This window comes from Amphibalanus amphitrite, unplaced genomic scaffold (genome assembly GCF_019059575.1).
Source record: "Amphibalanus amphitrite isolate SeventyFive unplaced genomic scaffold, NRLGWU_Aamphi_draft 000873F_arrow, whole genome shotgun sequence".
Classification (NCBI taxonomy): domain Eukaryota; kingdom Metazoa; phylum Arthropoda; class Thecostraca; order Balanomorpha; family Balanidae; genus Amphibalanus; species Amphibalanus amphitrite.
Window position 1 is genome coordinate 139,539 of NW_024882367.1, and position 13,153 is coordinate 152,691.

The following is a 13,153-nucleotide window of genomic DNA, read 5'->3' on the forward strand; positions in this document are numbered from 1 at the left end:
CAGTTTCTATCCCGATCCGCATACACCGGGCCGGGGTGATGGTGTGCTCAATGTGACCTACACCTGCCACTCGCTGGGAGTAACTGGTGCCGTAAACAAGCTGAGAGGGACGGCAAACTTAACACAGATAGTTTACTGATGGACAAACGGTGGAAATATTTACCTACCAGACAGTCGGCTTAGCATGAGACGGGTAAATGGGTGCCAAACAGACCAGCAAACAGTCGTGGGGCAGCCCATGGCCGAGACTCAGGTCACGTCGCACCAGATCACTAGTCGATGTGCAACTTGGAAAATGACGCTGACAGGACATGTCCTGTCAGCCGGCGTTGGAAAAAAATCAACTGATTTTCGCAGTACAATGGAACAAGTAAAAAAAAAAAAATAGATAGTGTTCGTTTTGTATCGATCGGTGCTTAAATTAGCTGAAAATGTTGTTCTTCTTAAAATCCTTAGAAAATATAATAGCAAAAAATTACATCCATGTATGTAGCATTCGTGTATGATTTTGCTGCTCCCATAATAGTCGTTTCGGGTCAGAGCTTTCACAATTTATTTGTATGAAGTGCAATACATAATAGCAAGCGTTTCACTCACTCCACATAAACAATGACATTCAACAACGAATGGAGGCGTCTAGCCCCATCTATTGGTGTCGTGGCAATGTGGCAATGTGGCGTGGGCCGTGGCGGCTGAAAACCACGCGCCTGAGCAATCACTCCATCTCAAAACCTATCGGCAGCTAAATGAATTGCGGTCGATTGCACCCTATGCACAATCGTGCACCGCGTGCAGATGCACAGTTTGCACCCGCTGAGTCAAACAGTAGCCGCAACGGGAGTATTTCGTTCACATACCCGGTCCAGAGCGCAGACCGGGTTTACTTTGGCACACACAGTGGGGTGCGGGTCAGACGAATGTCCCGACCGATCACGGCTGTTGAAACGACCCACAGACCACACCGCTCAGCGGACAGCTCCTGAACCCTTCTCGGACATTCCACAGCTCAGCGCGTCTAGGTCCTGAAATAGCCACCGTTTCATCGGACATTCCACGGGTCATCACGGCTAGCTTGAATTCACCGAAGTTTTATCAGACCTTCCAACATTAACCATTACATGGATCTTCGCCATCCGAGCAGAGCTGCTCTCAGGGACGCCGCAGCCCTCAGACTGACTGCTGAGAGACTTGTCAAGCCGTCCTCTGTTTTCTCTCCCACTGTAGCTGTCACCGACCGAGGATCACCGGTGTTTACCTGTCCATTAGCGGTGACATGCGGTGACAGTTGGTCGCACATCGGTAACGTATATGCCTACATGGGTGTCTCTTTCTCCCTTCGCCTTCTGCTTTGTCGAGCTTCTCCAGTACACCTTTCAGCGCATACCGCCGCCTCTGAGCTATGGCGTAATGCGCTGTTCGCGGCTATGTGTATCTCCCACCGCCAGAGGAAGGCGGCCGTCAGTGGCTGGCCGGCGGCGGGTCGTATTTTGGGCAGCGACGGGGAGCGGACGCTTCCGCGGTACTGGACGCAGCCAAACATAACAGGTGCCGATACAACGGAGCCCGGTCCGGGAATAAATACTGCCCGCGGCCGCGCCGGGGGTCAGAGGTCGTCAGCAGCGGTGGCCTCTGGGCAGCCGCCGGCCGCGGCCGGGCCGGTCACAGCCAGGGAGGACGGTGGGAGCTCGGGGGAAGGCAACTAACACACAGTCGGGTGTTATGGATAGTGAGGCAGGCATCCGTCGTGTTTACACTCGGTACTCGAGTGCGGCGCAGTAACGCATCCTGCCAGGAACTGTCCGAGGAAGTTGCCAAGATGGCTGAAAGGAATGTTAGGCACGGTGATTCAGCGCCATGGCTCCGGAATTTTACCCTCACGCAGCGGCGCCGTGCCATGGTGTGGGCACTGACGATTAACAAATTGGGAAGTCATAATTAACGATCAGTGTCACCGTCTGGGACGTTGGACAGTTATTCAAAAATATATTTGGACGCGACACACCGTAGTCCACTTAGTCCGAAGAATGGACGAGATTTTCAATGCGAAGGGAAAATAAGAGGTGATGAAACAATGTGCAGACTTCCTAACAACGGATGTGACGCGGTTATCGGCAAGTGTATAGCGGGCGGCATTTTTAAAGGGCATATTTCATAGGTTTCATAATCATGTGAACTTATCACAAATAAAACTTTATTGTGTGAAAAGGGATACGAATATGTGTCAAAAAAAAACTTCCTGCACTGGGTTTCAAATAGAACGTTTTGTCCGTTGGTCAACTCAGTACCTACCTACTGAGTTACGTCGAATACCTTCCATGACCTTCACATGACATGATGCCATCAGCCGAGCTGTTTTATCGGAAATATTGAATTGAACATCGACAGGCTGCTCCTGAAGCGCTCGTTTATTTTCGATTTCATGGAAACCACAAAACTGTCGTTATTGGCATTATTCCAGTCGATTAGCACGTTGTCAAATAACTTAACCGTCATAATAAAAACGTTAGTAAATCAATCCTGATCTCCAGGACAAGACAACAAACAGCATCTTGGACTCAGGAAACTGAATATTTGTCATGCGATTTACTCGAGAAAGGCCAATTCGCCGCATATTAAGCATTGGATCATACCTACACTAACACAAGAAAGAAAAAAGAAAGACTTTAAAATGGCATCAATCACAATATAGAGTTACGATTAGGCACAAAGCAGGACATTGACTACTCCGCTCTTTCCGGTGCTACGAGCCTGATCGGTTACTTATGTGACAGCAACCCAGTTCGGGTCGGTACTCACCGTGAATGTGTACAGTCCGTCTGGAATGGTCTCCCCACCAAACTTAATATTAAGCACATATTCTCCGGGCTTGTCCACCCGAAAGTACACCTTGTAGGTGCCGTCTCTGTTGTCCTCGACATCCACATCGGCACAGCTGAAACCCCAGACACAGACCCAGTCAGACGCGTTCTGTCATAACAGGCATAAAGAGGTGCGCCCAGAGTAGAACCACAGCAAGACCTTGCAGTCACAGCCAAACGGCAGGTCATGAACCCTAATGGGGTTCGAGGCACCTAATGAGGATTGCATCAGGAGCACCACGTGCCCCATCGAACCGGGAGCCAAACAAAATCGGCACATCATTTTCGCACGATTTATAAATGAGCAGAGGTTAGACGGCGGCAATTAAGTAGCGCTGATATTTGTTTTGGCCGGCATTTCGCCAATGATCGCTAATACATCAAACAGAAAACGACATTTCGACTATTTGTTGCTATCAATCTCGATCAGATGTCGTGAGTCACAATCACATTTCCGGAGTTTAATGTCATTTGATCACTAGGTTATCTTTGGTTATCTTTATTATCAAGAATCACATGTAGAAACATCAGTCTGAGGTAATTTCCGGACCGGAAGTGCGTCGTTTCCGGTGGACTGACCTGGATCCGGATGCGGAGCGGACCCGGCACGTGATGTTTCCGGTTCCGGCGCGTTTGGCGTCGACGGTGATACACTGCTCCTCTCCGACGCTGATCACCTGGTCCCGGAGGTCGCCCTGCTCCACCCGGCACCGGTCCGCCTGACCAGGGGGAGGGGAAGGGAGGGAGTTAAGTCACTGGCAAATTACCTCGAAAGTCTAATATCTACTATCTTATTCACTAGACTTAGGGACAAACAAGGCCCTAAAACATAGGGACAAATAACAAACATCGCAATGCTAAACATAGAGCAGCCATTTTGTTACGACTGACATTACGAAGTTGAAAGGAAACTCAATCGAATGTATTTGTTTCAGGTACAGCTTTGGCTTGGTGCAAGATGATCGCAAAGAATGGTAATAACCATAGACAACAAGAAAATTACGTTTTCTATACAAAAAAAAAAACGAGCCCCTTTAGAGGTTGGACATAAGAGTGTCATTTTCTAGCGCTACGGGTCTCGATACGTAATTGCTATCCCATCCTTTTCTGACTGACACCACCCTCCCCTAACCCACCTGTCCACTGGGCACGACCTGGACGGGCACGGCGGCGGTGGCCACCGGCCGGCCGCCGTACCGGACGGTCACCCGGTACTGGCCGCAGTCATCCGGCGTGTACCAGCCCGTGAACGTGCCGTCCTCGTTATCAATGATCTCCACCGTGCGCGGCTGCTGGTCCGGACCCTGCGCGAAGAGGGATGAGTGCATATGTAAAACACAATTAAAAAAGGCGACAAACCGCTGCAGTATTAAGCCAGTAAACTGAGGACTTATGGAGCCTGCAGCAGCGTACCATTACAAAATATAAATCCTTCTAAATGCTTTATCCATCTTGCTGGTTGTTATCTTACTGCTGGCGATTAGAATGAGTCGCTGTAACACCCAGCTATTACTCTGAGCTCTTTCTGGTTCTTCCAGGACAGACCTATGATCTTAGGACAGCTCGGTTGCCCTCACTGACCATGTCTGGTTGTTGGACTACACTCACCATGACCTGTGCCTCGAGGTCGCCGAAGCCGGCCTGCCTGGTGTCTATGGTGAACTGGGTGGGCAGGGAGGCGGGCAGGCCGCGGCCGGATACTCCCGGCCCGGAAAGACGTACCCGAAACGGCTCGCAGGTCGGCCGCACCGGCAGACGCCACGGACTGGCGGTAGAGGGTGCAGGGTTAGAAGCTGACGTCACGGACTGACAGCGAGAGGGTGGGATAAGAGACTAATGCCACGGACTGACGGTGAGAGAGTGAGAATGAGGTGAGATACAGACGCCGCGGACTGACGGTGAAAGGGTGGGGTAAGAGACACAGTCGCCGAGGACTGACGATGGGGTTATACACAGACATTATTCGAGACTGAGACCAATTGCGACAGACTAAACAATGAGCTGACTGACACCACGGATATCTGACAAGTGTCTATCTCACCTGCCAGGGATGTCAACTCCACCCCAGGTGACTCGCGGGATGCAGATGCTGCCCTCTGGCGGCGGCTCGTACGTCACCTCATACGTGCCGTCCCGGTTATCCTTAACCGACGGCCGGCGGGGCAGAGGACCTGAAATACGGCAGAGCTGATAAGCTGAGAGGCTCATAGGTGGCCGAGATTGTCAGCTTCGATTTTTTTAGGCATGTAAAGTCAACCATATTCCTGATAAAAGTCAGATGTTCGGACTTCGGGATCTATGGCTGTGAATATGTAAAGACTTTCTAGTCTTCAAACAAATCAGTTTCAACAGTCTGCCTTGTAATTTATCAAATAGCTTCAAACCAGGCCGTGACAGTCAGGGTTTGACTGCAATTCCTTTCCTGCTGTAGAGTACCCATGGCAGAGGCGGACCATAGTCCCGCGGCCTCGTTAGCCCCTCACCCCTGTCGCTGCGCACGTCGACACGTAGCTCAGCCGGCGCCGACCGCGTGGCGTCCACGGTGAACGACATGGGTACGTTGGCGCGGCAGCTGTCGGCGGTCACGCCCGGGCCGTGCGCGATGACGGCGCCGGCGTCCACCTCACACGCCACCGGTACCTAGAGAGGTCAGAGGTCACACACGGGGTCAAGGTCATGATGCATAAGGCAAAGGTCATCGGCACCTGCGGGTCTCCCGTAGGAATGCCATCGGCACATGGGTCATCAAGTCAATTCAATTGCTTACTAATTCATTAAAAGGATATCGTCATCTCCTGAACTCATCTTAAATATCAACAACAAATTAAATTTAAGACACACAATACACAAGGATCACGATATTTCACACAAGTGACACAGCTGAACAAAACAATAACGCAACCAACTGCGATTTGCCAAACCTTGAACGGAGATCCAGGAATGTGTTGGTCGGCGAACTTGATGTTGACATCGTACTCTCCGGGCTCGGTGGGGATGTACTGGACCAGGCACGAGCCGTCCAGGTTATCCACACAGGACATCTTAGCCTCGGAGGGGCCCTCGATGGCCAGACCCAGACCGCCGGTGCCCGCTCCTGAGGACGGAGAAAGCAGTAAGCTAAATACATGGAGTAAGCTAAGCGAAGTGCAAGGATGTTTGGTATTTGCCACGTTCCGGAGCAGACGCTACCCTTGTCAGCAAGCAGATAGCTGTTTTTGTTTTGTTGTACTTAATAGCTGTGCCCTTGCTCACCTCTGGTGTTGACGGTGAACGAGTTGGGTTTGTTGACGGTCGCCGCTCGCAGGCCCGGCCCCGTGGCAGTCACCCGGCTGGGCTCGCAGCCTCGCCGAACGTGCACAAAGAACGGCGAGCCCGGCACCTGGACACCGTTATAGGCAATCTCGATCTCATGACGACCTGGGAAAGCACAGCGGGTAGATAAGATCATACATATTGACGTAGTTACGTCTAGGGAAGACGACGAATTAACAAGGAGCATTGTTAATTCGTCGTTAATTCGTTAATTATTGCAATTGCAACGAATTATTGCATTTGCAATAAACTGAGCAAACTAAAACGAGTAAGAGTTGAACGGAAAATAATGATTTTTATCAGAAATAGACGAAATCAAGCAGCATTCAAGTCTAACTAAGCCCATCGCAGGTTATCGCTCCGCTCTTAATACTCCTGAGCCGTCCGTCATGTGCGCCACTGACCCTCCTCGAACGGCGTGTAGGAGATCTGGAACGTTCCATCCCGGCCCGACTCCACATACGAGGGCGTCGTGTCGCCCGAGGGGTTGGTGATGAGGCAGGTGACCCGTCCCTCCTCACAGCCGGCCACGCTGCGCGCGTCCAGCGTGACGTCAGCCGGCGAGTCGACGAAGACACCTGGCGGAGGCCGGAGGAAGCAGCGCACCGTCAGTCTGCGAATCCGTATCAAAAAGAATGAGCTCGGTCGCAGAATATGCGGGGGACGTTGTATCGATCGATATAACATTTAACGGCATTCCGAAAATTAAAATGGCTTTATCGAATCATCCGAACTATAATGGTACGTGGGGAGGGACTGGATCAAGCTCCAAGTGATGCACTTTTTTCAACGACGTGATAAAAAACCGAATATCAGTCACCATCACACACATGCAGAGCTATTGGCTACCTAGTTGGTGAGAAACCAACATGAAAATAAATCATGGAATGAGAAAGAAATCAATAAAACAGTAAGAGGTGCATAACCGTCTACCGACCAAACGCAAGCATCGATAAAATGTGATAAGACAACGAAAATAAAGACAGTTATCACATTTCTGAACATGCACTTGGAATCGCTTACTTTAGAATCAGTGATAAAAATAAGGTTACATCACAGCAAACAGCTGATTAACAGCAGCTAGCACCAATGTCAAAGCAGACTTATGTAAACCGACAAAACTGCAAAATCCTTGGTGGGTAAAAATATATATCCACAGCAGCCAATTTCACCGCAAACTCCACACCAAACACGAAATAAAATACCAGTAAAACGCCTTTTGGGCGAAGAACGAGCGAGCGAGATAGTGAGCCCTGCACGTGCGGAAAGGCGAGAGGGTACTTTCAACGGGCTTGTGCAAAGCACCCTTCTAACCGGTCGCTAGCGGTGTGCTAAATTTGAACGCAATCGGCCCAGCCGTTCCTGAGATCTGGAAGCGGCATTCTGCACGTGCGCACGTGCAAACGGGGTCCAAACTGACTTTTGCACGGCACCCTACTAACTGATCCCCAACCGTGTACCAAATTTGAGCGCAATCGGCCCAGCCGTTCTCGAGATCTGGGAGCGCCCCCTGCACGTGCGCACGTGCAGTAGCACCCTAACCGCAACACATGGGAATGCATTGCCTGGTGGGTGCCTACCTGTATGCCAAGTTTCAGCGAAATCGCCCCAGTAATTACCGAGTTATTGAAATGGGAACAAATTTGGCACCTCTTATTGTTGTATTTTGCACGTGCACTGGGGGTCACTCACATAGATCAAGAGTATCCGACCTTTGGTAGAAGGGATGCAGCTACCCTACAAAAATTACTGCAAGACAATCGCCCAAGCGGCTGCTGAGATATGAGCCTCTCAAAATCACTACTTTTGCAAAACAGCTTGAACACCCTTGACTTTTCACGTGGCACGTGCGACGACGGTCACTGAGATGTATCAAAAGTAGTCAATTACGGGGTAGAAGGGATGGGGCTACCCAGCAAAAAAGACCGCAGGCCAATCGGTCCAGCGGTTGCTGAGATATAAGCCTCTCAAAAGCGTTACAGGCCGGGCCGGGCCGGGCCGGGCCGCTCATACTGAGATTTTTCCGTTATATTGAAAAGACTCACTTCGCTCGCTGCGCTCGCTCGCTCGTAATAACTCGCATGCAGGTGGTGATGCAGGCAGTGCAGCCACACGTCACACAGCTGCGCCGATAAGGTGAAATGGCTCCAAAGCCGATCCTCATGCCCCCGGCGGCATTTCCGAGCTACCGTATGGATGGACTCCGTATCCCGTGGTTCGCACGTCCTCCAGGCCACGGCCGGCGCGCTGGCGTCGCCCGTCCGATCGCGCCGCGCCGCTCCGCGCGTCGTGGCCGTGCTGGGCGTGCACGTTCCTCTCGGCGTGGCGGGCGTGCTCGGCGTGCCCACGGGCGTGCTTGGCGTGCTCTCGGACGTGCTCGGCGTGCTCTCGGACGTGCTCGGCGTGCTCTCGGACGTGCTCTCGGACCGGCGCCGGCGAGGCGTGCTCCGGATGGACGGTGGCGCGGAACGGCGAGCCGGGCACGTGTTCGTCGTTGAAGCAGACGTTGACTAGGTAGAGACCGGGAGCGGTTGGGAGGTAGGCCACGTCACAGGTACCGTCGCCGTTGTCTCGACAGTTGATGGCCGCCTCGCAGGGTCCCTCGACGGTGACACCGAGGCCGCCCTGCCCGGCGCCGCGGGTGTCGATGACGAACCTCTGTGGCTGTCGGACGCCGCCTCCCGTCAGGCCGGGTCCGTGCACTCGCACACCGCGCGCCGCCGCCGGTACACAGGCCACCCGGCGACCGGTGAGCTCTGCACCGGCCAGCCGAACTCCCAGCCAGTACAGGCCGAGCTCCAGAGGCACAAAGTCGACCAGAAGACCCGCCGGTGTGGGTCGGATGTTGGCGCGAGTGCGTACACCGGAAGGTGAGGTGACGGTGACGGCCAGATCGGCAGGGCTGAGACCGGCCGGCGTCCGAACCACGAACTGCTGGCGGCTCATCAGCGGCACCGCTGGCAGCCGAAAGGGACACGGACGGACGCACGGCGCAGCTCGTCAGGGTGTGGGAAGACACGGGAAGCGAGAGGGGCATGACAGAATGCCATGGAATATGGAAGCCAGCTTTTCGAACAGTTACCTCACACAATTACACATGAATGAGTGAATGCTAATATTAAAGACATTTTCAAATTTCCACCATCAAACGTTTTATCAATATCCGACACTCACCCTTGCCCTTGACTGACCTTAACTATCACCTAAAGTCTACATCAACCAAGCCCTCCATTCCTCATCTCTACCAAGACCCGTTTGCTGGTTTCGAGTCCATCGCCTTTCCTTCACCTCACCCACCCCACCACCCGTTCCACTCACTGGGTTCGAGTCCCTCGACTCTGATCTGGGACACGTTCACTCCGGGCTGAACAGTGACGCGGACAGGGCTCTGCGGCACCGGCCTCCCGCCAAACTGGGCGTGCAGGGTGTACGTGCCCTGGCGCGGGTACGTCAGCTCCCCACGCAGCGTACCGTCGCCGTGGTCGGTGATCCGTACCGGTACCTCGGTACCGCTGCGGTCCTCTCGCATCACCGCCTGCAGTTCGCCTGGGTGGGAGGGAGGATTGGCGTTAAAGAAGGCGTCACAGGTCAGAGCCAACGGTAACTAGAGGAACGGGAGGTTAACGGTGACATATGACCTGTCCAGAGATACCTGAGGGCGACTACAGAGGAATCGGTAATATGTTCTTACAAGTCATATTCAAGTACAGCGTTCATCATGATGTGTTTAGATGAGAAGTTTATCCAAGAGGCGCTTGGCTGACGAATGAAAAACGTTGGTATTCGGTCGTCTCAACGATTTGATTCTGCCGAGGTGTAATGCAAATAGTTAATAAAGCTACTGAGTCTGGCGTTAGGCTTTTACTCAGATCCTGCTAAACTATCAGCTCAGGCTGGATCTCACCCCATTCCCTTCTCTCCCACCCCGCACCTTGTCCGGCGCCGTGGGCGTCTACGTTGAAATGTGTGGGCAGCTGGGCCTTGACTCCGGGCTCCAGGGCCGGTCCGAACAGCCGGACCATGCTGGCGTCCAGCCGGTCGGCGGCCTGAACTCGGAACGGAGAGCCGGGCACCGCCACACCAGAGTATTCTACCTGGTGGAGAGGAGACTGTGAGAGCCGGGCACCGCCACACCAGAGTATTCTACCTGGTGGAGAGGAGACTGTGAGAGCCGGGCACCGCCACACCAGAATATTCTACCTGGTGGAGAGGAGACTGTGAGAGCCGGGCACCGCCACGCCAGAGTATTCTACCTGGTGGAGAGGAGACTGTGAGAGCCGGGCACCGCCACACCAGAGTACTCTACCTGGTGGAGAGGAGACTGTGAGAGCCGGGCACCGCCACACCAGAGTATTCTACCTGGTGGAGAGGAGACTGTGAGAGCCGGGCACCGCCACACCAGAGTATTCTACCTGGTGGAGAGGAGACTGTGAGAGCCCGGCACCGCCACGCCAGAATATTCTACCTGGTGGAGAGGAGACTGTGAGAGCCGGGCACCGCCACGCCAGAATATTCTACCTGGTGGAGAGGAGACTGTGAGACTTGTGAGAGCCGGGCACCGCTACACCAGATTCCCAGAGTATTCTACCTGGTGGAGAGGAGACTGTGAGAGCCGGGCACCGCCACACCAGAATATTCTACCTGGTGGAGAGGAGACTGTGAGAGCCGGGCACCGCCACGCCAGAGTATTCTACCTGGTGGAGAGGAGACTGTGAGAGCCGGGCACCGCCACACCAGAGTATTCTACCTGGTGGAGAGGAGACTGTGAGAGCCGGGCACCGCCACGCCAGAATATTCTACCTGGTGGAGAGGAGACTGTGAGAGCCGGGCACCGCCACGCCAGAATATTCTACCTGGTGGAGAGGAGACTGTGAGACTTGTGAGAGCCGGGCACCGCTACACCAGATTCCCAGAGTATTCTACCTGGTGGAGAGGAGACTGTGAGAGCCGGGCACCGCCACACCAGAGTACTCTACCTGGTGGTAAGGGGTGAGCGACAAAGAAAACGTTATGGGACGTTATGGTTCCATGTGAGTCTCTCCAGTTAACAGAGTTCCTATGCATATGAGAAACGGTCATCCATCTGGGCCATTACAAGAGACAGTCCGCACAAATTAGTTCCCAAAGTTCATTACCCTGCTCCGCTAGTGAGTCATGGACCAAAGAACTTCCATGACGGCCAATTCCATCCGAACTATCCGGCTGCCTTTACCTGCTACTGTCTTTTTAGTAGACCGAGAAAGCGTTGAGTACCAAACGGTCAAGTAAAATCCAGTAATCGTCCATCCTCAAGCAGCCCAGAGTATGGATGTGCGCGATTTTTCAATTCAACGACAGCAGTATGTACCCACTAATGGCTAAGTCTTCCGACTATTCATACGCATACACCGAGTCGATAAACAAATAGGTTGTTTAATGTAGCCACATTTATTTCACTGATAGCCCCGCGGAAGTGTATAGGTATAGCTCACGTCTCACCTGGATGGTCTGTTTTCCGCCGATGTTGGGTGTGTAGTCGGCACGGAATACGCCCGGCGTTTTCTCCGTGAGCCGTGCCGGTACTGTCTGGAACTGCTCATCCATTATCTGGGGAGGCACGGAGAATGGAAGGTAGAACATTACTCTGGGCAGAGTGACAGTGCGTCGCTAGCAGCATATTAACTATTCTGAACTGCATCGGTACCTCTCTGTTTAAACTTCTCTGTTTAAACTGGGCTGAGTTATGATAACATCACACAGGACACACTGATAATGGCAAGATGTCGGTACGAGAGTGTCGGTGCTGGCCAGTGCCGATATTTTGGCGCAAGCACCACTATAGGTACTTACGGTCAACTGAGGCGGCGCCCCGCCCGCCTGTCGCGTGTCGATACTGAACTGTGACGGCTGGCCAGCGGTAACCCCCTCCGACTGAACACCGGTCACCTTCACCTGAGAAACATCGTCACATTTCGTTACACTACACAACATCCCATGGTGACATATTGACGTTTCTCAGCACCATATGACATCGGATAGCATCATAGCTAGAAGGCGTCACGCAGTCACGTGAAGTCACACGACACGTGACGGCCGTCACGCGCTCCCACCGATCAGTGATCACACCACCTCCAACTGAGGTCATACACGTCAAATGATGCTTCAAACTCGAACAAAGTACCCTGTTCAATGCAACAGAAGAGAGCTGTTTACCGATAACACAGTCATTTATCGATTAAAAATGCGTTGAACATCAATTAAAAACCTCACTTTTAAGAGTGATGAACTCGAACGGGCCTCTAAAAAAGGCTCCATTACTGAAAGTCTCAAAAGGCCGGTGACGTGTCGAATTCGCCGATGAAAAGATGCATTATTTTCCTCGCCTATTGGAAAGGTTTGGAAAATTGATACTGGGGCACGGGTCGAGTGCTTGCGACAAGTGCAAGCAGATAACAAACATGTTGTTTAATCGACTTTGATTATGGACTAACCCCCGACTATAACCATGCTTCAAGCACTCGTCTTGTCATGGTCAGACATCTACCCACTTCTGCTGCCATTCCTCTGAGTCACTCGATACCTGAGTCAGTAGCTTTACCTACCCACCTTGGTCGGGTCTCCATGAACGGGCGGTGAGATCCGCGCCATCCACGGCGACTGGGGTATGTCCTCTCCCTCGCACAGCACGTGCACGGCGTACTCTCCGGGCGCCGTCGGAAAGTAGCTCACATCAGCCGAGCCGTCGCCGTTGTCTCGGCACTGGATGGCCGCCTGGGAGGGACCCTCGATGCTGAACCCCAGGGCGCCCGTCTCGCCGCCAGTGTCCACGGTGAAGACGGCTGGAGCGCCCGCAACGCCACCTCGCAGACCCGGTCCGAAGCAGTGAATTGCGGATTCCTGTGGTAGGTGGCAGCACCGGTCACAGCTGGGCTGGGCGGTACGGACTACGGTAGCGTTCATCTGTCGCCTGAGATGTAAACAGTATGGCTCCGGTGAGGGGCGGG

At 53.1% G+C, this 13,153-nt stretch overlaps 1 protein-coding gene across 2 annotated transcripts in view; it reads right to left on the minus strand.

Moving 5' to 3' along the window:
* Positions 1-13,153, minus strand: part of LOC122367488 (filamin-A-like) — a 58,628-nt gene that overhangs the window by 25,651 nt on the left and 19,824 nt on the right. For both annotated transcript variants that reach the window (XM_043340599.1, XM_043340597.1), the window contains 14 exons: positions 12,756-13,046; positions 12,000-12,101; positions 11,649-11,756; positions 10,102-10,264; positions 9,489-9,716; positions 6,575-6,748; positions 6,111-6,275; positions 5,780-5,952; positions 5,342-5,498; positions 4,900-5,029; positions 4,467-4,623; positions 3,995-4,162; positions 3,438-3,577; positions 2,797-2,932 (listed from right to left, as the gene is read on the minus strand). In XM_043340599.1, the coding sequence (XP_043196534.1) occupies positions 2,797-2,932; positions 3,438-3,577; positions 3,995-4,162; positions 4,467-4,623; positions 4,900-5,029; positions 5,342-5,498; positions 5,780-5,952; positions 6,111-6,275; positions 6,575-6,748; positions 9,489-9,716; positions 10,102-10,264; positions 11,649-11,756; positions 12,000-12,101; positions 12,756-13,046 (2,292 nt within the window). The remainder of the gene's footprint in view (positions 1-2,796; positions 2,933-3,437; positions 3,578-3,994; positions 4,163-4,466; positions 4,624-4,899; positions 5,030-5,341; positions 5,499-5,779; positions 5,953-6,110; positions 6,276-6,574; positions 6,749-9,488; positions 9,717-10,101; positions 10,265-11,648; positions 11,757-11,999; positions 12,102-12,755; positions 13,047-13,153) is intronic.